Source organism: Eptatretus burgeri, chromosome 10 (genome assembly GCF_056783735.1).
Source record: "Eptatretus burgeri isolate ZD-2024b chromosome 10, Ebu_testis_v1, whole genome shotgun sequence".
NCBI classification, from domain to species: Eukaryota; Metazoa; Chordata; class Myxini; order Myxiniformes; family Myxinidae; genus Eptatretus; species Eptatretus burgeri.
In genome coordinates, this window is record NC_140970.1 from 86,671,887 (window position 1) to 86,698,052 (window position 26,166).

A 26,166-nucleotide genomic window follows, 5' to 3' on the forward strand; every position below is an offset into this window, starting at 1 on the left:
TTTACATGACAGAGCAGTAATGTTTGCTGATTTCCAAGTAGATGGCAGATGACCTTGAGAAAATGAGAGGAGAGAGAAGAGAAGAGAAGAGAAGAGAAGAGAAGAGAAGAGAAGAGAAGAGAAGAGAAAAGAAGAGAACAGAACAGAACAGAGTGCGAGAGCGAGAGAGCAGAACAGAATGAGAGTGAGAGTGAGAGTGAGAGAGAGCAGAACAGAGAGCGAGAGTGAGAGAGAGGCAACAGAACGGAGAGAGGAGAGACAGCAGAGCGAGAGAGACAGCAGAGCGAGAGGGCGAGAGAGAGGGCGAACAGAACAGAACAGAGAGAGCGATAGACGGCGAACAAAACAGAACAGAGAGAGAGAGCGAGAGACGGCGAACAAAACAGAACAGAGAGAGAGAGATGGCGAAAAGAACAGAACGAGATAGACAGACAGAGAGACAGAGAGACAGAGAGAGAGAGCGAGAGCAAGAGCGAGAGCGAGAGCGAGAGACGGCAAACAGAACAGAACAGAGAGAGATACGGTGAACAGAACAGAACAAGAGAAAGAGAGCGAGGGGGTAGAAAGAGAGAGAGAGAGAGAGAGAGGGAGAGGGAGAGAGAGGGAGGGAGAGAGAGGGGGAGGGAGAGAGAGGGGAGGGGAGGGAGAGAGAGGAGGGAGAGAGAGAGAGAGAGAGAGAGAGAGAGAGAGAGAGAGAGAGAGAGAGAGAGAGAGAGAGAGAGAGAGAGAGAGAGAGAGAGAGAGAGAGAGAGAGAGAGAGAGAGAGAGAGAGAGAGAGAGAGAGAGAACAGCACAACGAGAGGGTGAGGAATAGCAGCAGAGCAGGTTTTTATGACACGTGGGCTGATGCCGTCTGGTCTGGTTGCAAAATCAGTCGAGGCTTGACAGCAAACTCTCCACATTGTCAGGAGAAAAGGAGAGTCCAGGAGCAACTGTGTGTGACTGCGTGGTACAGAAATTATGCAAGAACGTTATGAAATGACAGGGGGGTGGGGGGGAATGCAATGCACATTTTGAAAGGAAGAAGACTTGCAATTCCCTACAAAAATCTACACCCCCTTTCAAAATTTTCACCTCTTGTTGCTTTATCATCTGGAATTAAATTGCATTAAATTAGACTTTTTCCACCTATGTTTACACATTGTAACACAACTTCCAAGTGAAAAACAAATTCCACAAATTTCAGAAAAATCAATAAAAAATACAAAACTACAATATCTTAGATGGATAAGTTCCACCCACCTGAGTTAATACTTGGGGGAAGCAACTTTGAAACAAGTACAGCTTTGAGTCTTTTGGGATAGATCGCTACCAATTTTGCACACTTTGATTGGGCAAAATTTGCCATTTTCTGCACAAAACTGTTCCAGCTCATTCAAGTTGCGTGGGGAGCGTTGATGAACAGCAATGTTCAAGTCATACCACAGATTTTCCATTGGATTTTGGTCATAGCTCTGACTGGGCCACTGAAGGACATTTATCTTTTTGTTCTTTAGCCACTCCAATGTAGCTTTGGCTGTGTGCTCTGGGTTATCAAGCTTAAAGGTGAACTTCCGTTCCAAATTCACATTTTTGCAGAGGGCAGCAGGTATTCCTCGAGGATGTTTCTGTATTTTGCTTTTTCCGTTTCGCCTTCTATCCTGGCAAGTGCTCTCCCTGCTGAGAAACATCCCCATAACATGATGCTGCCACCACCATGCTTCAGTCTGAATGATGTTCTTTGGGTGATGTGCTGTGTTGGATTTGCACCAAATGCAACGTTTTGCATTTAGGCCAAAAAGATTCATCTTAGTTTTGACAGACCACAAAACATTTTGCCACATGGCTTCAGAATCTCCAGAGTGGTTTTTTGCATACCTCAAATGGGACACAAGGTGAGCTTTTTTGAGTAATGGGTTCCTTCTTGCCACCCTACCGTACAAACCAGACCAGACTTGCGTCATGCTTGGGATATTGTTGTCACATGCACACAGTGACCAGTCTTTGCCAGAAATGCATATAGCCCTTTCAAAGTTGCCATGGCCTCTTGGTGGCCTCTCTGATCAGTCTCCTCCTTGCTTGGTCATGTACTTTTGAGGGACGGCCTGATCTCGGCAGGGTCTTGATGGTACCATACGCCTTCCACTTCTTAATCGTCTTGACTGCACTCCAAGGGATATGCAAGGCCTTTGAAATATTTTATACCCATCCCCTGATATGTGCCTTTCGACAACTTTATCCCCAGAGGTCTTTTGAAAGCTCTGAGTTCTCAAGGTTGAGCCTTTGCTGTGAAATGCACTTACCAGCAGAGGAAACCTAAAGGAACAGCCAATTTTATTCTGAAATAATCAGAATCACAACAATTTAACACCACTAAAGGCCAATTAACTAAGTGTGTGATTTTAATGTGATTGGTTACACCTGAGCTAACTTATAATTGCTATTATAAGGCAGGTGGAGACTTATCCAACCAAGATGATCTTATTCTGTACTTTTAATTAAATTTTCTGAAATCTGTAGAATTTGTTTTTCACTTGGAAGTTGTGGGTTACAGTGTAAATAACATGGAAAAATCCCGATTCAATGCAATTTAATTCCAAGCTCGAAGGCAACAAAAGGTGAAAATTTTGAAAGGGGGTATAGACTTTCTATATGCACTGTAATTAAAACAAAACATAACGTCATTTGAACTTGAGCCCACAGCTCCATGACGTGGAGAAGCGCTCCTGTGAGAAAACCAAAAGCGGCATGTCACAAGCCACAACAGTTACCAAATGGGACACTACAGATGGTAAGAGGAGTGCAAAACATGGAGGGGATTTTACGTGTCTAAACACGTACAATGATTTGTGTTAAAATGAAGAGGAAACCTCCGGCTTGTCCCCCCCAACTTTGTACATGGATCACACCCATCAATCAAACTCACAGATCCATTTCATGCTGACGTGCGACCTCTTCCTCTGAAAGCTGCAGCTTTCTTGCCATGCGTATGTCCTGCTGTACTAGGCGATTCTTGTGCACGTTCGAGGCATAATGCTGTTCAACTGAACATTGTGGGTGAGAGACGAGTATGGAAAAAGGGGAAGGGTGGCAGAGAAATGCTTTCAGACAGCGAGTTCTGAGATGCACAATCTCGCATTTTGAGACCGTTACAATTCCAAATAAATCCAAACAGTGCTTACTATATCAAGCTATACACATCATGGGATATTCTTCAATTAGGAGAACAGAGAAAATAAATAAATTGTGCAAGTAAAACAAACAAATAAATATCAATATGCTACACTTTGCAGGAAACTTGCGTAACTGCATCAAATAAAAGATGAATGTTAAACAATTAATTTTATTCTCTGCTTACAAAAATAAAAAAATTTAAGTGAGGTTCTGCTTAACACAGAGTTTTGGAACAACTTTTTCGAACAAAGTGAACAACATGATGACCCAAAATTTACAGGAAAACCTGATTTAAGAACACAATCAGGACTCATCAAAACTAATAATCAGAGGTTTTCAGGCTGTCGCAAGAATATCGAAGCGATACAAGAGCGTTTTAATATCGTGACAGTAACGCAAATGTACCGATGTTAGTCTTCACTTTATTTTCAGATCACGGTTTAATGTTGCAGAGACAGATCATTGGACCACCAAAGAAAGGTCTGCTGTAATAGTGCTGTTCTTTGCCACTGCCTCATATCTGCTGTCGTTTGAATCGTAAGCTATTGATGAGTATTTGTGAAACACTCCATTGCTTTTTCAAATGCAGAAATGACAAAACAGTTTTGCAGATTCAATGTTCCTGTGTTAGCCAGTGTTATTGCAAGACAATTATGAAGCATTTCCTCCTTAAAAATTTTTTTTTATTTTAACATCATCTTATGAAGATTTGTCTTAACCGATTGTAGTCTACAGATACAAATGAAACTAGAAGAGCACTCGGTAGAGCGCATACCTCCGCCCTGTAATGCCTGATCCACGAGAACATATCGGACCCAACATATTTTTGAAATATCATGCTATATATCGGTTTTGGTCCTATCTCTCAATGGTGAAGAATCACATTGAAAATCAAATAACCCTCGTATTCAGATCCGGATCTTCACCAAAATTGAATCAATTCATCCTTTCCACACACCCAACGTATCCACCAAGTTTCGTCCGACTCTGTCCACAACTTTTTAAGATATTGTGCTACATATCGTTTTTGGCCCCATCGCTCAATGGTGAAGACTCATTTGAAAAATTCTAGTCATCGGATCCAGAACTTCACCAAAATCTTATCAATTCGTCCTCATCACACACCCAACCCGTCCACAACTTTATGAGATATCCTGTACACAAACAGACAGAAAGGGGTGAAAACAACCTCCTTCACCTTGGGTGGCAGAGGCTACTAGAACGGCACTCGGGAGAGCGCATACCTCTGTTCGGCTGAACAGTTTACGTTTTATATCCCACGATAAGGCCAGATCTACATCCAGGCCTTAACCAAAATATAATTGGCTTGTTCTTGTCACCTACCCCCAAACTGACCACCAGGTTTGTCATAATCCATCCACAACTTTTTGAAATAGGCTATATATCATTTTTGGCCCCATCTCTCAATAGTGAAGAATTTCAAAAATATATAAACAATTCTGTATCCAGATTTGGATCTTCACCAAAATCGAATCAAATTGTCCTCGTCACACGCCCAACCTATCTCCCAAGTGTCATCCAAATCCGTCCGTAAGTTTTTGAGATATCGTGCGATATATCATTTTTGGCCCTATCTCTCAATGGTAAAGAATGACAAATTCTCCCATCCGGATCCGGATCTTCACCAAAATCGAATCAAATTGTTCTTGTCGCACGCCCAACCTATCCATCAACTTTTGTCCGAATCTGTCCAAAAAATTTTGAGATATACTTCTCACAAACAGACAAACAGTCATGGGTGAAAACACAACCTCTGTCCATCTTTGGTGGCAGAGTTAATTTAAAAAAAAACTAAAGCCAAGTATAACAGGGCAGAAAAAGAAAGCTTTAGTGTTGGGAGAAGGAAGGTTTGGACATAAAAAGGGATTGAGAAAATGCTCATTATAAACAGAAGCTTGGTATGTGTTGCAACAACAAACAGAATGAAAACAGGGATGCAACCAAACTCCATCCTCTGCAAGGTGTGGTTCAAACAACACGATAAACTTCCAAGGAAAAATCTCAAGGCAAAGGACAATCAGTTTGCAAACTTGCGACAACACATCCAAAGATTAATCACCGGCTATGCAATCGATTTCCTCCACATGCCAGCTTGCATTTCTCATGCAAGCTTGCATTTTCAAAAGGCCCACATGTCATTACAAGATTTTAAAAATAAATATGACCTTTCCAACCCTACGATGCACCTTTTAAAAACTTCACGTTAGTAGAGGATAAATGGGGCTTCTGAGGCATCCATGCAAATGAATGGGGAAAAGGGGTTAAACTCCATGAATTAACCCTGGAAAATCCCAAAACAGGAGACCGATTCCTCCCCCTCCCATACAAATGAATAGGAGAAACTCTCTGACAACTAAAAAAAAAACCTTAAACAGGAGACTGTTTTTCTCCCTCTCCTATACAAGCTCATGTTAAATTGAGACTGTCTCAAGACCCCAAAAACCCAAAATAGGAGAATGATTTACCCCACCCCCGCCCCCTCTGACTATCAGCCCATCAGGTCAAAATAGGAAACCGATTTCTATCCCATTGAGCACATGTTAAATTTAGACTTACTGATTAAAGCACTTTTTTCCTTTTATATTTTCATTCCACTCAGAGTAATCCAATGAATATCTGTTCATGTTCTACTCTATGTAATAAATTAATTTTCCGATTACATTTATCACCATCGAGTATATTCACAAAAATTATTTTAGAACTTAGTTCTTGGTTTATACGTCTTTGCTGAACAGAAATAAAATGATAAACTTCTCTCAATGTTCTTGTTTGACCACCTCCTGATCCACATATCATTTTGAGATTATCGTAAATTGTTTTTCCATTGTTCAATTGATAACCATCAAAGTTTTCAGTCCAATCAAGGATATTAATTTTTTTCTTGACATCCTCCAACTTATTTGTAATTAAATTTATCCGCTTATTTGTTTTATTTACTTTTACCCCGGTTATTTTTTCAATAAGACTTATTTGATATTTCTCACATTTTTTATGTTTCCCATGTAAATACCAAGGCTGATTACATCTCCACTCTTTGGTTTGCTTATTGCTTGGTTCTATCATTTATAAATCAGTAAAAAGACACCCCTTAACACTTATAACCATAAGGGATACTCTTGATTCCATTTTCTAAAATATATCTTTTATCATCAAAAGCTCCTAATGCTTTCTGATTTATCTCTTCTGTATATAATTGATGTTTATAACTTATTGTATTCATTTTTCTGTACTCTTCCTTCTTTAAGGTTAAACAGTTGTAATAATGTTTAAAGTTTATTGTTTCCTTGATTATATTTTTCTTTATGCCCTTTAGCTTCTTATCACACCTTACAATGATGTTATTATTATCAATATAGGTAAAAGCATAAGACTTTGATCTCAAACCCACAAATTCAGTCATGACCTTTCCACCCAACTCATCCTTAAACTTACCAATAACCTTTTTATTCTTTAATGAAAACAACATACTATCAGACTTATAATTACTTGTATCATATTGTTACGAATTTGGGAATTCGATTCCACACAGCATACAGGTTCCTTTAGTCAGCTATGTTGATAAGTGCTTGTTCCCAAGATAGCTCACCTTTCATTGTTTAAATGTTCAGAAATCGATTAGATGCGCTGCGGATCGATTTAATAGTTATGGAACAAACAATGGAGACATCCCTTCTCCTCTTCTGCGAAGAGGAAGAACCACCCTGCCGTCCCGTGACTCATGATGTCAACAACTCCCTCCCACCCGTGGCTGAGCGGGGGATGAAGCACGAGGGCATGAGTCATGAGTCACGCCGGGAGCGGGGGAAGGGCGGTAGGATAAGAGGAGATCTTTTCTTTTGCTCATGGGCAGAGTTGGAGAAGGGAGTTGAGAGTCGTCGTTCAGCAGACCGTCGGGTCCTGCTTGGCTTGCGTTAGGGTTGAGGCCTTCGGAAGCTTTTTGCTTTGGCTGGCTCAGTGAGCTTCAGCTGAGGCCTGGCTCGGGAGGAAGCTTTTTGCTTTGGTGGTTCAGTGAGCTTCGGCTTCTGCTTGGCTCGGGAGAGCTTTTTTCTTCAAGCTGCCCTGTTTGGAAGGAAGTTAAGCCAGTCGCTCGGCTCAAGCTGCGAGTGGTGGCTTCTTCTTCTTGGTTCGTGGAGCTCTTTGTTCTCCATTTTGGTTCCCGGCTTGGTGAGACTCATCGACCTCTTCGTGGAGGTGGTTCCTCGGGGAAGCGACGCATCGACGGGAAGGATCGGCGCCTCGTCTCATCAGCACGTGTTGAGAAGCGCGGGAGGATTCGCGGGAGCTCGGGAAGGATCGCAGCTCATGGCGATTGGATCCAGCTCGCTCTCGCTGGAGCCTGGGTCCAAACAACTTGAAGACCACACGAGGTGGAGAGGTTTTAGATAAGTTCTGGGTTTCAGCTCACCTGTCCTCCGAGCTGGAGCTCGTTATTAAAGGCCTCTGCCACCATTACTTGGGTGTGTGTGTGTGTGTGTGTGTGTGTGTGTGTGTGTGTGTGTGTGTGTGTGTGTGTGTGTGTGTGTGTGTGTGTGTGTGTGTGTGTGTGTGTGTGTACGTGTGTGTGTGTGTGTGTGTGTGTGTACGTGTGTCCGTGGGCCCGTCTAATAAGTTGAAACTGCTGTTTAGTGAAAGTGACTGTACATAATAAGAAGACTGTTGTAGTTCTTTTGTCGTGCTTTCGTTGCTTGTATAGGTGCATAGTGTTTTGCCTTGTTTAATTGCATACGTGCTTTATTATAATAAATGTCCTTGTGTGAATGTAAACCTGTTCGTTACGTCCATTCCTCCATTGAGCTGCCCCATCTTGCACTCAGAATATAGTTGGTTTTTAAATAGGCGGTAAAGTGATCGGGTCCAATGGGACTGCGCGATAATACCCCGCTCGGTTATCCCAAAAGGAAGCGAGCTGCTTAAGCGGCTCGTTTCCAAGCAGTCCCGTTAAGGTACAATCTCTCGGTAACCTACCTGCGCGAATAATTAGGTAAATCGAAGATTTGGCGATCGGACCCTGTAGCGCGCGGGTAGAGTGTGGACAAGGTTGTGGTGGGATTAAAAACCCAGCAGTGACTGGTTTCTGGCGTTGTTCCAGAAAGTCACGACTGGATTGTCCATTCGGTGGGCGAAGCGACCGCTATTGGTTAGACGCAGTCGTTCGCACGCCGGCGGGAGGAAATCTACAACACTGGTGTCAGGACGTGGGGTACAGATTCATCCCCTCCACACTAAATTAACGGAGCCGGATCAAGGGTGTGCGAGGCGACTCTCCGGTTCCATTAAATTCCGAGCTTTTTAAATTGTTCTGAGAAGCAAGATGACATTTTAAGGCGAACGGGAGCAGGGGGTAATGAATTTAGAAATGGTAGAAATCATGGCTCAGGACGAAATGACCGTGCAGAACACTCCCATTATGCAGGTTGACTATTCCCCGCAAATAAATACAGAGTCCGCAATGGGCGCAGCGGCAGGGGCCGAGGAGTATGACCCCCCTCCGTCAAAATCCTTCCCCGGCCCCCAGCAAAACCGAGACCGATAATGGCGGATCGGCCCTGCTTGAACCATCGGTCGTCGCACAGATGGTGGAAATGATCGAGCAAACAAATGAAAAACATAATGGATACGAATATGCAACAAATAAACAGCAGCATGGATAAAAATATGCAAACGCTGCAGGAGGAGATGCAGAGCATGGGGTTAGGCTTGCAGGGAAGCTTGGACGAGGTGAAAGGCGAAATGACAGAAGATAGACACGATACGAAAGGAGGTGAAAGAATTGAAAGATAATGTAAAAGATGGGTGGTCCGCGATGGAAGCGGGTAAGGAAGAAATGGCAAACAAAATAAAAATGGTGGGGCAAGAGGTAGTTAAGTTTGGAAAAGGGATGGAAAAAGTACAAAAAGGACAAGACCAAATAAAGGGGGAAATAGAGAAGAACATGGCGACGATAAAACCATTAAAAGAAGACCAGGAGAAAACAAGGATGGGATTGGAGGCCGTAGAGAACGAGTGTAAAACGAGACATGAAAAGATAATGGAGATCGTTAAGGAGATGGCGCGGAAGGCCAAGACAAAGACAGAGGAACTGGGAGGACGTGTAGGAAAACACGAGGGCGAGACAAAAAAAACAGTTTAAAAGGACGGAGGAAGAATTATCAGAGACGCGAAGGGGAATGGAGCAGGTAAAAGAGGAAATCGGAAAAAAATATGGTCAAAAACGCGAGAGGGAATAGAACAGGAGAGGGAAGAATTAAATAAAGTAAAGGAAGGGCAGAAACGAATGGAAGGGAAAATAAGGAATATGGAAGTGGAGCTGGTAGAATGTGTTGAGACCCGGTGTGAGAGGCAGGATGGCCTCCTTGGGGAACAGAGGGAGAGAATACGCTCCCTCGAGACAGATCGAAACCAGGTGGGGCCGCCGGTGTCACTAAGCGAAGTAAGAGGGTTGCACGACGCGGGGTTGTGCATGCCGAGTTTGAGGGGGGGCAGAGGCCGCGGGGTCTCTTGGCCGAATGCGGGCCCCCAGTATGACTGTTCCTGCGAGTGTGCAGAACGCGAGTCTGATGGCATGGGAAGTAAGCAGGACGGTGTGGAGCATGCACAGACACAGACTGGGGTAGTAAATTCCCCGGGCAAATGGCTCGAGCCCTGCGGGGGTAGGGCGCCGTTGGAATCTCAGGGGTCCGCCCCTCAGGGACTGGAAGGTGAAGGTCAGACCTCAAAGGACCCAAAGGTGCCGCTGCCTACATACAATGGCAAAACGGACCTGAGGGCGTATTTAGCCCAGTTCCGCTGCGTGGCCAGGGGCAATGGCTGGTACGAGGTGCAGGGCGCGGCACAGCTCACGGCGGCACTGCGCGGTGCGGCATCAGAGGTCTTGACCACGGTACCTTGGGAAGGAGCGACACTGGAGGATCTCTATTCGGCCCTAAAGAACCGATTTGGTATGGAACAGCAGAGCGAGCTTGTTAAAGCTCAGCTCAGTGGGTGCAAACGACGCTCCCAGGAGACGATGGGAGAATTGGCACACGATATTCGCCGCTTAGTGGGGATCGCACATGCCAACATGGCGCCGGAGTACCGGGAGGAGATTGCCCTCGACCACTTTCTCCGAGCTATAGTGGGCACCGATGCCGGGGCGTTACTAACCACATGGCGCCCGGAGAACCTCCAGAAAGCGGCTGACACTGCAGCCTGCTGGGAGGCTGCAAAATCGCCGATTAGAGGGGCCACGCGACAGGCAGTAGCAATCCGGCAGGTGGGCCCCGTGGACGACGATGCGCTGGGAGCCGGGGCGACCCTGGGCGACCAGGGGCGGTTGAAAAAGATGGTCCAGTGCCTGATCGACCGTCGGCTCGAGAGATTTAGGGAGAAGCGGTCGGGCCCAGGAATGGCGGGGGATGAGCCATCAGGGGGTACCCCAATTCGGAATGAAAGGGGGTATAATTCGAGCTACCGGAGGCACGCACCTTACCGGTGGAGGTGTTATAACTGTGGCAGGAGGGACCACCTGCAGCGGGAGTGTAACGCCCGCGCAGGGAAGAGCAACGGCCCTCCGGATCACCAACTCCGCCCCGGGCCGATCGGAATAGCCAGGCCCAAACATCACCCCCCACAAGCCCCAGATAAACTAAAAGTGCCGAACATGCAGGGCCGTGTTCGGCAGACCCAGATGGAGAAGAGCCCTCAGAGCTGCGACAGGTCATCAATTGTGGCCAAATTGGCAATGGTAGTTTGACAATTCGGTGCAAAATTGCCGGCGTAGGGGAAGACGCCGTTGTGGACACAGGAGGAAGCGCCACGATCATCAGCCCTGTGGTCCTTGATTCGAGTGTAGACGGTTGGGATGAGATCCACCATCTGCAAAATCATAGTTTGCAGCCAGCAACCGGGGCAACGGCCCCCATCATAGGGCGTGGTTTCGTGTCCTTTAAATTGGGCACTGTCAAAAGAAGAATAGAGGTTTGGGTGGCGAAGGTGTGCGACCCATGTCTAATAGGGTTGGATGTGCTAACGGCCGGTGGTTGTAAGATCGACCTGGGCCGAGGAGTCATGCAGTTGGGTGGTGAGGAGTTGCCGTTAGGGGGCGTGAGCACGGATGAGAGGGTGGAGCTGGAGGCTCCTGACTCTGTGGTCATTCCCCCGGGTGCCGAGGCGGTGGTCGCGGCCCGGTGGCAGGCACACCCAACCTGGCAGGGCTCCTGCGGCCTGGCCGAACTACTGGTGGGGCAATCAACCCCGGGTTTAGTCGTGGGCCGCACCTGAGTAAACAACGACGGGCATATCGTGCCCGTTCGGGTGATAAATGTTAGCACGGAACCACGCACTATTAAACGGGGCACGAAGGTGGCAGATTGCACCCCAGTGGTAGAAGTCGCAGAGCTGAGGGACGATAACTGAGCCAGACCGGCCCCAGAGGGGGTTTCCAGAGTTTGTTAGGAATTGGCCCGATCCCATTTGCGAGATGGTAAATCAGAGTAGTGTAGATTTGGAGGATGCCCAGCGTAGGCCTTACACAAACTGGTCGACCGACATATAGAAATCTTCTCCTTGTCACCCGAGGATATTGGACGTACGGGCCTGGTGAAACATCAGATCCACACCGATGGGGCCCGGCCTGTCCGTCAGCCTGCTCGATGGCTCCCATGGAGCAAGAGAGAGGAGGCTGATGAACAGGTAGAAAAGATGCTCAATGCAGGCGTCATTGAGCCCTCGGGAAGTCCTTGGATGTCACCGGTTGTGCTGGTCAAAAAGAAGGATGGGACCACGCATTTCTCCGTGGACTATCGCCAGCTAAACAATGTGACACTCAAAGACTCCTATCCCCTGCCGAGAATTGACGATACCCTCGACGCCGTTTCAGGCTCCAAATGGTTCTCAACTTTGGACCTCAAGAGTGGGTATTGGCAGGTGGAGATGGATAAGACAGGGAAGGAGAAAACGGCATTTTCTACAGGGAAGGGCCTGTATCAGTTCACTGTAATGCCGTTCGGTTTGTGCAATGCCCCCGCCACCTTTGAGAGACTGATGGAGCATGTGCGAGGCGGCATGCCATGGCAATCATGCCTGGTGTACCTGGATGACGTCCTGGTACATGCAAGAACATTTCCCCAGGCAAGAGCCAATTTGGACCAGGTGTTAGGGCGCCTCAGGCAGGCAGGGCTGAAATTGAGCCCGGAAAAATGTATTTTGTTCGCGACAGAGGTGGCCGATCTCGGACACGTGATAGGCCGCGAAGGGGCGAAAACCGACCCGGGGAAAATTACCGCGGTAGAGGAGTGGCCCGTACCTACAAATGTTAAACAGGTGTGGGGTTTTTTTGGTCTTTGCTCCTACTACCGGCGCTTTGTGGCAAACTTTGCGGAGGTAGCCAGGCCCCTTCACCGGTTAACGGAGAAGGGGTTGAGATTTAATTGGACAGGGGAATGCCATCCTCAAATTAAAGGGGTGTTTGACATCCACACCCGTTTTAGCGTACCCCGCCGATGACGGGATGCATACCCTGGACACGGATGCAAGCCAGGAAGGATTGGGAGCAGTCTTGTCTCAGACACAGGGGGGCGTGGAAAGAGTGATCGCGTATTACAGTCGGGCCATGAGTAGGCCTGAACGAAATTATTGCGTTACTCGCAAGGAGCTATTGGCTATGCTGTTTGCAGTGAGCCATTTCCACCCGTACTTGTACGGGAGGAAATTTTTGGTTCGAACTGACCATTCCTCCTTGCAATGGCTCTTACGGTTCAAAGAACCGGAAGGCCAGATTGCAAGGTGGTTGGAAAAGTTGCAGCAGTACGATTTCAGTGTGGCCCATAGAGCCGGTAAGGCTCATGGGAATGCCGATTCGCTCTCTCGACACCCTTGTCTGGGAGAAAACTGCAAATATTGCATGAGGCATGAGGAGAGGGACCAATTGGCGGACACCTCCCAGAAACTCCCAGCCCGTGCGGCCCGGGTGGTAGGCCCAACTTTGCCACTAACCGCAGGGGAGGAATTTGGCGGTTTGGCATGGAGCATGGCCCAGCGGGAAGACCCCGTGATAGGGCCAGTGTACAAGTGGGTCCAAGAAAACAAGAGGCCCAGTGGGGAGGAGATCAGCCCATTCGGGGCACGAACAAAGGCATACTGGGCTCAGTGGGAGACCCTAGAAATGAGGAACAACATCTTGTATCGCAAGTGGGTGGAGATTCCCTCAGAGACGACTTCTTGGCTAGTGATAGTCCCTGATGGGTTTAAGACCCAAATTTTGAAACAGGTGCATGGTACCCGTGCCGGCGGCCATTAGGGCAGGACCAAAACAAAATATTGGGTCCGCCGGCAGTTTTATTGGGTTAACATGGGGCGCGATGTACAGGACTGGTGTCGAGCATGCGACGCCTGTACTGCCAAAAAAGGACCGGCACGGAGGATGAGGGCCCCACTTCAAGTACATCAGGTTGGGGCCCCCTTTGAGCGAGTGGCCATGGACATTTTGGGACCACTGCCCCCCACTCGCCAAGGTAATCGGTACATCCTCGTGATAATGGACTATTTCATCAAATGGCTGGAGGCCTTTGCCCTTCCCAACCAGGAAGCTGGGGTCGTGGCGAGGGCCTTCGTAAAGGATTTGCATATCGGTATGGGATTCCGGAAGAGCTGCACACAGATCAGGGGCGAAATTTTGGGAGTGAATTGCTAAAGGAGGTGTGCAGACTCCAAGAAATTCCAAAAACCTGAACAACGCCCCTGAGACCACAATCTGACGGCATGGTGGAGAGGTTCAATAGGACCCCGATCCAACAATTGGCCCTCTTCACCGCCGATAATCAGGAGGACTGGGATGAACATCTCCCGTATCTCTTGATGGCTTATCGCGCGTCCCAACATGGGGCCACCGCTTGTAGTCTGGCGCTGTTAATGTACGGACGGGAGCTGAGAGGCCCCGTCGATTTGCTGTGCGATCTGACGCTTGAGCGTCCTGACAGACCCCCAGGGGAGGGCTATGCCCGTCGGCTGGAGGAAGGCATGGAAAAAGTCCGTGCCTTCGCTCGCCACCAGCTCCAACAGGCGGGTATGAAGATGAAGCGCAGGTACGACCACCGGAGCCAGGTGAGCGAGTACCCACCGGGGGCGAAGATTTGGTTCTTCAATCCCCGGAGGAGGAAGGGCAGATGCCCGAAGCTCACCTCCCCTTGGCAGGGCCCGGGGGTCGTCCTGGCGCAAATCAGTGACGTGGTCCTTAAAATTAAAATGGGACCACGAGCCCTCCCCCGGATCGTCCACGCAGACCGCCTGAGACCCTACAAGGGTGATCTTACACCCTCATGGTTGCGTCTTGCCGGAGTAGCCGGAGCTGGAACAGCCGCTCCTGAAGAGGCGCAAGGCTCGCAGAGCCTTGCTGCGAGTACACCAGCCTAGCCAGGGGTGGAAGACCCCCTGAGGGGGGGGCACAGGAACTACGAGTTAGGGGGATGGGTTAGAGTTAGTTAGACCGGCTTCATGGGGACATGGGTTGTTCCTCATGGAGCCCGTGGAATGGATTAGTAAGAGGGATTTTAGTTCAGATTTAGGAAATGGGAATTTTGGGATTTTTGGAGACATGTGGACAGACATGGAAATGTGGTGAGGGGACGAAGCTTAGCTGCGTAGAGTAAATGGAACGTGCATGAGAATAAGGGTTGACGAGGGAGCACGAGTTAGTTAGGGGATTTAATGAGGAAGGATGGCAGTATAGAGTGTTGGTGTGAGTTGTGAAATGGAAAGTGTGTGAGGAATGAATGTGGGACAGCAGGCCCAAGTGTGTGAGTGGAGCGAATGTGTATGCATGGTGTGAATGACTGATTGGGGGGAGGAGTGATTCCCACCCAAGAGACCCCGGGGTCAGTTTAATGTTAGTTAGTGGGTACTTAAATTTACTAAAAGGAGGTCGTTTTGTTGGTGTCGAGAGAAGGCACGAAACCCGTTTGGAGGGGTGCAAGAGTTCATTGACCAGCTGGGAGTGTGGCTGTGGAAAGGTGAGTTTTGTTTAGTGGGCACCCCGGGCACCGGACGAATCGGACAGAGTAGGCCAAGGGCCCAAGAGGGGCCGGGATAGTGTAGTGGGCACGGGAGACCCGTCGGAAACGGGACCCATAGCGCCAGAATGCCACGGGGGCAGTGTCATGGGCACGGGCGACCCTCGGAAAGGGACCCAGGGCATCAACACTCCACGTGGGCATCGGAGGGGGGCAATGCCAGAGAGGGCAACCCCCCGCGTTGTAGGGAGCAGCTAGGCTTGGAGGCAGCCTGCGGGCCTGGGGGTGCCATGGGGGCAGAGGGGGAGTTCCTGCCAGTTGAGCCACGCTGCCCAGCCAGGAAATTGTGCGAGGGCACGTATGAAAATTTGAGGGCAAGGCCCAAATTTATAATGGACACCAACACAGGTGACGGGAATCGTGGTTTTTAGAACCAATAGTTTTAAAATGTGAGGCGTTTTTGGAAAGCCCCGGGGTAGTTTCAGGTTAATGAATGTTAGGGTAGATAGGAGGTGTACCCCTTCGCACCATCCATCCCTTCGCTCGTTGTAGGCCGCTGGACCCACCTTGGTAGATCGCTGAACTCTGAGGAGGCCATTCTGAGGCTTTGTTGGGCCTCGAGACAGGACACTAGTCTCTCCCGATTCCCCTCCAGAGAGGGAACATAGGAGTTGGGAGTAGGCGAGATTGACAGGATAGGTTAGCCAGACAAAGACTATAAAGGGGGTTCGGGAGACAATTATAAAAGGGAAATAAAAATAATAAAAATAAAGAGGGGCAAAATTTTCTTGTGTTTTGTAGCAAATTAAGGGAGTGGGTATGGATAGAGACAGGCAAAGGCGATAGAGTGGGGGGAGACAGTAGGCTTGGTCCGAGCCCGCCTTCAGAGCGGCCGGCACCACCGCACTCCCTCCAGACCTGATGGAACCGCACCAGAGGCCGGCCAGCTTCATTGCCGGCCTGTTGTGTGGCAGCCGCCTGTTCTGCATGGACTTGCCTTGCTGTGCCTCGTTTGCCTGCCTCTGCCATGACCCCATGCCTGTGAGCCCTTGTTTGTGTTTGCCCCTGTGTCCATCCATCACCATGTGCGCCAGGACCATCCAGTTTTGCAAGGACTGCCCTGCAGGCAGCCCGTGCATCCATCATGTTCATTTGTGTTATGTGACCATCTCCATCCATTCCTCTGCACAATTGACTTTGAAACGACTTTTACCTTCTCCCCTTTCACAGATCACAAGTCCTGGGCCATGGTTAAGTAATGGATAAGTTGAGTGGAATTTGTAAATACGTGGAACCCCACCTGCATGTTTGTTTTAGCACCGGCAATTTTAGTTAAGTTGTCCGAAAGAGTCTGAGAGTTTGTTTACTTAGTTACGCAGCGCATTAGGTTATTTCTTTTTGGGACACATATAAAGAAATGTCGCACTCAGGGATCCGAAGGTAGAACGTACTAGGGGCAAACTGACACATGCTGGTCACACGAAAATTTGACGACTCGCGACGAGTCTGTAAAAAGGGGAGGGGGTAGTGTTACGAATTTGGGAATTCGATTGCACACAACATACAGGTTCCTTTAGTCAGCTATGTCGATAAGTGCTTGTTCCCTAGATAGCTCACCTTTCATTGTGTAAATGTTCAGAAATCGATTAGATGCGCTGCGGATTGATTTAATAGTTAGGGAACGAACAATGGAGACATCCCTCCCCCTCTTTTGTGAAGAGGAAGAACCACCCTGCTGTCCTATGACTCATGATGTCAACAACTCCCTCCCACCCGTGGCTGAGCGGGGGATGGAGCACGAGGGCATGAGTCATGAGTCACGCCGGGAGCGGGGGAAGGGCGGTAGAAGGATAAGAGGAGATCTTTTCTTTTGTTTGTGGGCAGAGTTGGAGAAGGGAGTAGAGAGTAGTCGTTCATCAAACCGTCAGGTCCTGCTTGGCTTGTGTTAGGGTTGAGGCCTTCGGAAGCTTTTTGCTTCGGCTGGCTCAGTGAGCTTCGGCTGAGGCCTGGCTCGGGAGGAGGCTTTTTGGAGGGTTTTTGCTTTGGTGGTTCAGTGAGCTTCGGCTTCTGCTTGGCTCGGGAGAGCTTTTTGCTTCAAGCTGCCCTGTTTGGAAGGAAGTTAAGCCGGTCGCTCGGTTCGAGCTGCGAGTGGTGGCTTCTTCTTCTTGGTTCGTGGAGCTCTTTGTTCTCCATTTTGGTTCCCGGCTTGGTGCGACTCATCGACCTCTTCGTGGAGGTGGTTCCTCGGGGAAGCGACGCATCGACAGGAAGGATCGGTGCCTCGTCTCACCAGCACATGTTGAGAAGCGCGGGAGGATTCGCGGGAGCTCGGGAAGGATCACAGCTCACGGCGATTGGATCCAGCTCGCTCTCGCTGGAGCCCAGGTCCGAACAACTTGAAGACCACACGAGGGTGGAGAGGTTCGAGATAGGTTATGGGTTTCAGCTCACCTGTCCTCCGAGCTGGAGCTCGTTATTAAAGGTCTCTGCCACCATTTATTGGGTGTGTGTGCGTACGTGTATCCGTGGGCCCGTCTAATAAGTAGGAACTGCTGTTAAGTGCAAGTGACTGTACATAATAAGTAGACGGTTGTAGTTCTTTTGTCGTGCTTTTGTTGCTTGTATAATTGCATACGTTTTTTGCCTTAATTGCGTACGTGCTTTATTGTAATAAATGTCCTTGTGTGAATGTAAACCTGTTCGTTGTGTCCATTCCCCCATTGAACTGCCCCATCTTGCACTTGGACTATAGTTGGTTTTTAAATAGCCGGTAAAGTGATCGGGTCCAACGGGACTGCGCGATAATACCCCGCTCGGTTATCCCAAAAGGAAGCGAGCTGCTTAAGCGGCTCGTTTCCAAGCAGTCCCGTTGAGGTCCAATCTCTCGGTAACCTACCTGTGCGAATAATTTGGTAAATCAAAGATTTGGCGATCGGACCCTGTAGCGCACCTGCGGACACCACGGTGAGTGCGGACAAGGTTGTGGTGGGATTAAAAACCCACCCATGACTGGTTTCTGGCATTGTTCCAGAAAGTCACGACTGGATTGTCCGTTCGGTGGGCGAAGCGACCGCTATTGGTTAGATGCGGTCGTTTGCACGCCGGCAGGCGGAAATCTACAACAATATATATTGTTACGAATTCGCGCCCGCCGGCGTGCGGACAGCCGCTTTTCGCCGAATCGCGGCCGTACACCCACCGGACGGACAATTCAGTCGCGACTTTCCGGAACAACGGCGAAAAACAACGCTCCAAGCGCACACCACGGCCTAGTCAATATTCTACCCACGCGCGACAGGGTCAATTGCCGAATTGTCGATATACCTAATTATTCGCGCGGGCAGCCTACCGAGAGACCGTACCTCAGCGAGGTCTGCTTGGACATGAACCGCTTAAGCAGTTCGTTCCGTTCTGGGATAACCGAGCGGGGTATTATCGCGAGACCTCGCTGGACCCGATTCTTTTATCAGCTATCAAATAGCCCGCTACCATTCCGAAATGCAATACGGCAGTTCAATGGGGAAAATGACACGACGAACAGGTCCACATTCAAATAAGCACATTTATTATTTTACACACGTATACAATCAAGCAATAAATGGGTGAAACACGCATGGAGTTATACAGCCAAACACAATGCAAAGGAAAGAGCTAATACCATCTATTTATTATGTACAGTCACTTATACAGTTCTACTTGCGGACATGGCGCCACAAGATTCATTCGAAAGCAAAGAAAATAAAGAAAGGAAGGAAAAATGTGACCGGGTGGTGGATCCTCGAGCTCGAGTCCTCCTCGATCCAACCCAGAGAGGCGACTCGCACAAGATCCTGAGTGACTGCCACGACCACCGACCCCCTCAAAGTGCCTTCGATTCAGAGAGCCCAGAGCGATCCAGCTAGCATGATCCAGCGAGCGAGCCTCGAGCTTAGTGTCCGCACACACACACATGCCTCAGACCTTCTTTTCAGCGCTCGCGTTTCCGCCACCTCCAGAAACTCTCCTACAACGGCGCCAAGAGCGACCACTGCCACGACTCTCCTCAGCACAAGCTCACAACCTCCAGCAGCCGACGACCCGACCGAGAGAGACCTTGCGTTCAGCGTCCCCTTTTATTTCCACGGTGCCTCCCCCTCCCTTTCGCCCCCCCTCCCTTCCAGCACGCACGCGAAGCTTCTGGAAGCAGGGCGTTTTCCTCGCCGAATCGGGGCCTTTCTTTTGTCTTCATAGCTTTCGTCTTTTACGCACGTGTTTGTCGTTGGGGGGAGGGATGAGGCCGTCGTCCGTTCTCCCCCGATGAATGCCAGGCTTCTCGCAACCGTGCAGATGTGGAAATGCGGTGGTGGTGTGGTTGGCGTTATGGTGGTGTGGCTGGCATTTTGTGGTGGTTGTGAGGGTGGTGTGGTTGGGCGGTGGTGGTTAAGGTGGTTGTTGTGAAGCGGTTGATTCAAAATAACGATAGTAAAAGAAAAACGGCTAACTGAAGATTCACAGCCCTGTTACACGAAAAATTCCCATTAAAAAACGGTGGGGAAATCTATCTGAACACAAAGTTATCGGCATAACTGATCTAAGGACCTATATGGTGCTCTGCGAATTTCCACAGCCGTAACAATATCAATATTATCAATCATATCCTCATGTACATCACTTGTCTTAATTTCTAATATAAAACTATCTGTATCCATATATAACAATGATACATTATCCTTATACTTTAATTTTAAATTATCGTAAGAGTCATACATTAACGACTTTGACAAGTCAAGAATTGATGTTCCTATATAAATAGGTTTATCCATTTCAATACTCTCTTTTTTCAAATGAATAGCACAAAAAGTTCTCTGAAAACATCTCTGCTCGTTCAAAACTTGGTCTATTAATCAACTTTGAAGCCTGTTTCCAAGATGTAGAAAGTCTTATGTTTTGTCGATTCCTAACATTTTCCAGTCTTTCCAAATACAGCATTATTCATTCATTTACAAAAGTCCTTCTCAAAATCTGTTTTTGCTTCTGTTCTCCTTTTGTATTAAAATCAATACATTTCTTTCACCAATGACTGTTTAAATTTCAAAATACGATGAATTTTTCTCACTCTCAACCCAGCAGATAAATATTGTCTCAAGTTCCTTTGATGTAAAACATAACTTTCTTTATCATTTAATGTTGTAAGTAGTTTTTTTTCTGGAGATTTACCTTTTATATTAAATGACTGTTGGTAATCACTTAACCATTTTCTTGGACTTTCTTTATCAGGGGTATAAGGTAGGTCTTTATGTTTGTTATGAAGTTCTTCTGGATATTTAAAATCAACCTCAAAATAATATCCAACTTCAGATTCATCCAATTCTTTTTGAGAGGAGATAATGTCAAGTAAAACTTTTTCATGTTTTTCGTTAACCCATTTAAGTTTTCCATAAGGTAAAGATTGAGACATAACCCACCCATACAAATTGTTAACATACATCAGGTAAGAGTTATCCTCATTCTTATTACTAGTACGTGCCCGTTAAAAAAATAAAAAAATAAATATTCAAACCGCGAACAAGAAATAACCACACAGGCCGTTTCTTCCCTCTCGCGTGCCCGTACATGCGTTGCCCAGAAGTTCGCATATCGCAGTTACGATTATTCGCAATTTAGTTTTAATGGCCAATTATTCAATTAGCGCCAACGTATTTTGCCTTTTCACAATGTTATCGCAAGGAAAAACAAAAAGAGAAGAGAAGAGAGGAAAAAAATTTACTTCCTGGTTCGGAGCACACCAGCTCACTCTGATGTTACCGAAATTTATGCACCGTCTAATATGAAAACGATCATAACTTGGGGCAGTGTTTATCTATAACTATGCGCCTAAGAAATCGAAAAATTATTAGAATACACGAAGTCATCACTCTCCGGAAGCCCATACGTTGTAACCCGTAATGGAGAACGCGGCTGAGCTTCCCTTCACCCATCGGCCACGCCCACGCAACAACGTGTTTTGTCATTGGTTTGGTAAATAAATGGCCATAACTTGTGAACCACTTGTCCGATTAATATCAAACCTTGAAAAGGCGCATCCTTAGGTCCCCAGCAATATACCTGGCAAGTATGAATCAGATCGGACCAGTGGTTGTCGAGAAACAGCGGTCACAGTGACACACACACACACACACACACACACACACACACACACACACACACACACACACACACACACACACACACACACACACACACACACACACACACACACACACACACACACACACACACACACACACACACACACACAGCTGGAATTATAGATAGATAAACAGGAAGATATTTATTATTTGCTTTAGCATATCTCTTGGAACATACTTGAGATATTACTCCTCTTTAAGCCTTCTCTATCATTAAAAGCATATCTACATCACTGAATAATTCCAAATTTTGTTTTGTCATTTTTAACATAGAACTCCAAGACAAGTCCGGGGCTGTGTAATAGTGAACGGGGTCTAATCCATAAGAATTTTTATTATGACAGACCGTTTGAAACTTTTAGAACAAATCAACCAATAACAATACATCAGTTTTAAGATATAAATCATGATATTCTCCAAGATTCTTTTTCTTAAACGTCTCCCAAACCTTTTTAACTTGTGTATAATCTCTATCGGAAATGTGAGTTTTATTTAACTTTCCATAGAAACTTTCCCTTGAAGGAAGTTGTGTTTCTTTAAACTTCTCAAATAAATCCATATAGTCATACGGCTATATTCCCTTTTGTGATAAGAGATAAATCTCTTCTTGATTTGAGAAATGTGATTTAAGATTCGGGAAGTTTTTAATATTCGATACCAAGTTAGATAATGGACTTGACATAAACTTGTATGCGTCAAGAAATCTGATATGGGTTATCGGGGATGTATGAATTGTTTTTGTGAATGAGATGTATTGTTGATCTGTGTTAAGCCGCTGTCACACCTTGACGATTTAGCCAGCATATGCCGACGTATGAAAAATTTGTCTAAAACGCTGGCACACGTCGAATACGTTATGGGTAAGTTTCGTATACGCTAAGAGCATGCTGAAGCAAGCTGGGGCACGCTGGCATACCTCGTAGTATGCTGAGCTCATCGACAAATTTTAACATGCTCAAAATTTTTCGACGTATGCCAGCGTATGACTCGCACATTCTGCATACGCTGGTCATAAGTTGTAGACACGTTACGCAATCATTGACACACGTCGACACACAACTTACTTGAAAGTTACTCATAAGCCAAAACGCGTCGAGGTAATGTTTAGCGTACCCGAAACTTATTTCTAACCTATGAGTAACGTGCTTTGAACCTATGAGTAACGTATCTCCAACGCATATTGACGTATGTAGATGAATTTGACGTCTTCCGGACGACCACAGAACTTACTGAACGCATTTCTAACTTACAGCTACTGTATAATGGCATATTGGCAGTGTTTAGGGGAATTGTTATATAAAAATGGGCTTCACAGGAGGAACCCATCAGTGTTCCAGACTCCATGGTTTTTTTTTTTTTTTTCTTCGGCATGACGGTGATGTTGACACTTCAATTTCTAGTGCGGTTATGATTTAAATCGTTGAGCGGCAGCCTTTTAATTACATTATAACCGCACCAGAAATCGAAGTGTCAACATCACCGTCATGCCGAAGAAGGAAAAAAAAAACAAAAAAAAAAAACATGGAGTCTGGAACACTGACTGGTTCCTCCTGTGAAGCCCATATTTATATACCAATTCCCCTAAACGCTGCCAATACGCCATTATACGGTAGCTGTAAGTTAGAAACACGTTCAGTAAGTTCTGTGGTCGTCCGAAAGACGTCAAATTAGTGCCTCAGCGTGCTCTTAACGTATACAAAACTTACCCATAACGTATTCGACATGTGCCAGCGTATTCAGCAAATTTTTCATACGTCGGCATATGCTGGCTAAAACGTCAAGGTGTGACAGGGCCTTGACACTTCAATGTCTAGTGCGGTTATGATTTGAATCGTCCAGCGGCAGCCTTTTAATAGGCTACGCCAAGTGATCGTCGGCGATACGCTGCCGCGCTATGCATACGTTACACTATCGTTGGGTATAAGTTATTCGTTGCATTCGTTACAAGTTATTCATATAAGCATTCGTTGGTATAAGTTATCGAAATGTTCTGTGGACGTTACGAATACGTTATGCATACGTCCAACTTGTTATGAATATGCCAAAAACTTAAAAAAAAAAAAAAACATCAATAGTTCAGCGTAAGCCAGCGTTTTACATACATTTTGATACGTTGCCATACGCTGGCTAAAACGTCAAGGTGTGACAGCGGCTTTAGGAATGGCAGAAATATCTCCAAATGTCTTGGAAAGTTCATTTATAAATAAGTGTGTGTCATAGTTAGCGTTGTTGTGAAGAAAGACAGGAATAAAATTTGGAGGCTTGTAATTATTAAGATTACAACAGGAATGAGCTGGACCTCTATATTTACCAGTAAGATGACAGTGATCCCAAACCTTGATGTCTCCCTCAATTTTCTCCTCACAAACATGAGAGATACTGTTCTTTCTAAATTCCTTTTTCTCTCCCTTTGTTAATGACATTGGTTTATAGGTTTTCACCATTATTTCTCTTAGTCTTATACAGTCTTTTTCCAATCGTCTTACAAACTCCTCTGAGGCATCTTCTCCTCTATAAAGTTCTAACTTGTATTCATCACCAACAGATGATTTGATATAATAACAGAAACCACAAGGAGTACATTTTTGATATTTATTTGTGTATGATTTCTTTGGATTTGGAGAAACAGGATCTATCTTTTCAAGGATACTTTCAAAATCAGCATACAGTGGGGAGAACAAGTATTTGATACACTGCCGATTTTGCAGGTTTTCCCACTTACAAAGCACGTAGAGGTCTGTAATTTTTATCATAGGTACACTTCAACTGTGAAAGACGGAGTCTAAAACAAAAATCCTGAAAATCACATTGTATGATTTTTAAATAATTAATTTGCATTTTATTGCATGAAATAAGTATTTGATCACCTACCAACCAGTAAGAATTCCAGCTCTCACAGACCTGTTAGTTTTGTCTTTAAGAAGCCCTCCCATTCTCCACTCATTACCTGTATTAACTGCACCTGTTTGAACTCATTATCTGCATAAAAGACAGCTGTCCACATTCAATCAATCAGACTCCAACCTCTCCACAATGGGCAAGACCAGAGAGCTGTCTAAGGACATCAGGGACAAAATTGTAGACTTGCACAAGGCTGGGATGGGCTACAGGACAATAGGCAAGCAGCTTGGTGAGAAGGCAACAACTGTTGGCGCAATTATTAGAAAATGGAAGAAGTTCAAGATAACAGTCAATCTCCCTCGGTCTGGGGCTCCATGCAAGATCTCACCTCGTGGAGCCTCAATGATCATGAGAAAGGTGAGGGATCAGCCCAGAACTACACGGCAGGACCTGGTCAATGACCTGAAGAGAGCTGGGACCACGGTATCAAAGAAAACCATAAGTAACACACTACGCCGTCATGGATTAAAATCCTGCAGTGCACGCAAGGTCCCTCTGCTCAAGCCAGCGCATGTCCAGGCCCGTCTGAAGTTTGCCAATGACCATCTGGATGATCCAGAGGAGGAATGGGAGAAGGTCATGTGGTCTGAGACCAAAATAGAGCTTTTTGGGTTAAACTCCACTCGCCATGTTTGGAGGAAGAAGAAGGATGAGTACAACCCCAAGAACACCATCCCAACCGTGAAGCCTGGAGGTGGAAACATCATTCTTTGGGGATGCTTTTCTGCAAAGGGGACAGGACGACTACACCATATTGAGGGGAGGATGGATGGGGCCATGTATCACGAGATCTTAACCAACAACCTCCTTCCCTCAACAAGAGCATTGAAGATGGGGCGTGGCTGGGTCTTCCAGCATGACAATGACCCGAAACACACAGCCAGGGCAACTAAGGAGTGGCTCCGTAAGAAGCATCTCAAGGTCTTGGAGTGGCCTAGCCATTCTCCAGACCTGAACCCAATAGAAAATCTTTGGAGGGAGCTGAAAGTCTGTGTTGCCCAGCGACAGCCCCGAAACCTGAAGGATCTGGAGAAGATCTGTATGGAGGAGTGGGTCAAAATCCCTGCTGCAGTCTGTGCAAACCTGGTGAAGTACTACAGGGAACGTCTGATCTCTGTAATTGCAAACAAAGGTTTCTGTACCAAATATTAAGTTCTGTTTTTCTGATGTATCAAATACTTATTTCATGCAATAAAATGCAAATTAATTTTTTTTAAATCATACAATGTGATTTTCAGGATTTTTGTTTTAGATTCTGTCTTTCACAGTTGACGTGTACCAATGATAAAAATTACAGACCTCGACGTGCTTTGTAAGTGGGAAAACCTGAAAAATCGGCAGTGTATCAAATACTTGTTCTCCCCACTGTATATCACTTTTTTTTTCCTTCTTCAGCATGATGGTTGACGATGGTTCACGAGCGGTATTTGACGATATAGATTGTTTCAAACATCAAGGATGAGACAATGTGATAATGTTTGACCAAGTTATAAAAATGATCAAGATGATGTGGTACGAGTGACAGGTTATTCGCTGCAAAATGTCTAAAACCCGGTTTCGTTCAACAACTTAAAAAATTTGACCTTTGCATAACCTTTAAAGGTCACAAAACAATGTTGTGGACATTAAAATAAGGAAACAGGATACGGGCTATAGCTTAATGGAGTTAGTTCGTCAAAGAAGGTCGAAAACCCAGTTTGATTCCCACAACTTTGAAAATTTGACCTTTGTGAACTTTAAAGGTCAAAGGTCAAGGATTATGACCTTTGGTGCAAAACTTCCTCTGGAACATTCCAGGAACAATATAACCTCATATAGGCTATATGGCATTTCACACTCCTCGGATTATCCATACTTTGATGAAATCAGCGTAAAAACAAACTTGAAGGGGGTGCCACGGGCAAGGTGTTCGAGATAGAGCAAAATGGTTTCCAGACTTT

General features: G+C 46.3%; 1 protein-coding gene across 8 annotated transcripts in view; it reads right to left on the minus strand.

Moving 5' to 3' along the window:
• CCDC50 (coiled-coil domain containing 50) overlaps positions 1 to 26,166 on the minus strand; it is a 169,122-nt gene that overhangs the window by 53,352 nt on the left and 89,604 nt on the right. For all 8 annotated transcript variants that reach the window (XM_085899175.1, XM_085899177.1, XM_085899176.1 and 5 more), the window contains one exon: positions 2,906 to 3,023. In XM_085899175.1, coding sequence (XP_085755301.1) covers positions 2,906 to 3,023 — 118 coding nt within the window. The remainder of the gene's footprint in view (positions 1 to 2,905; positions 3,024 to 26,166) is intronic.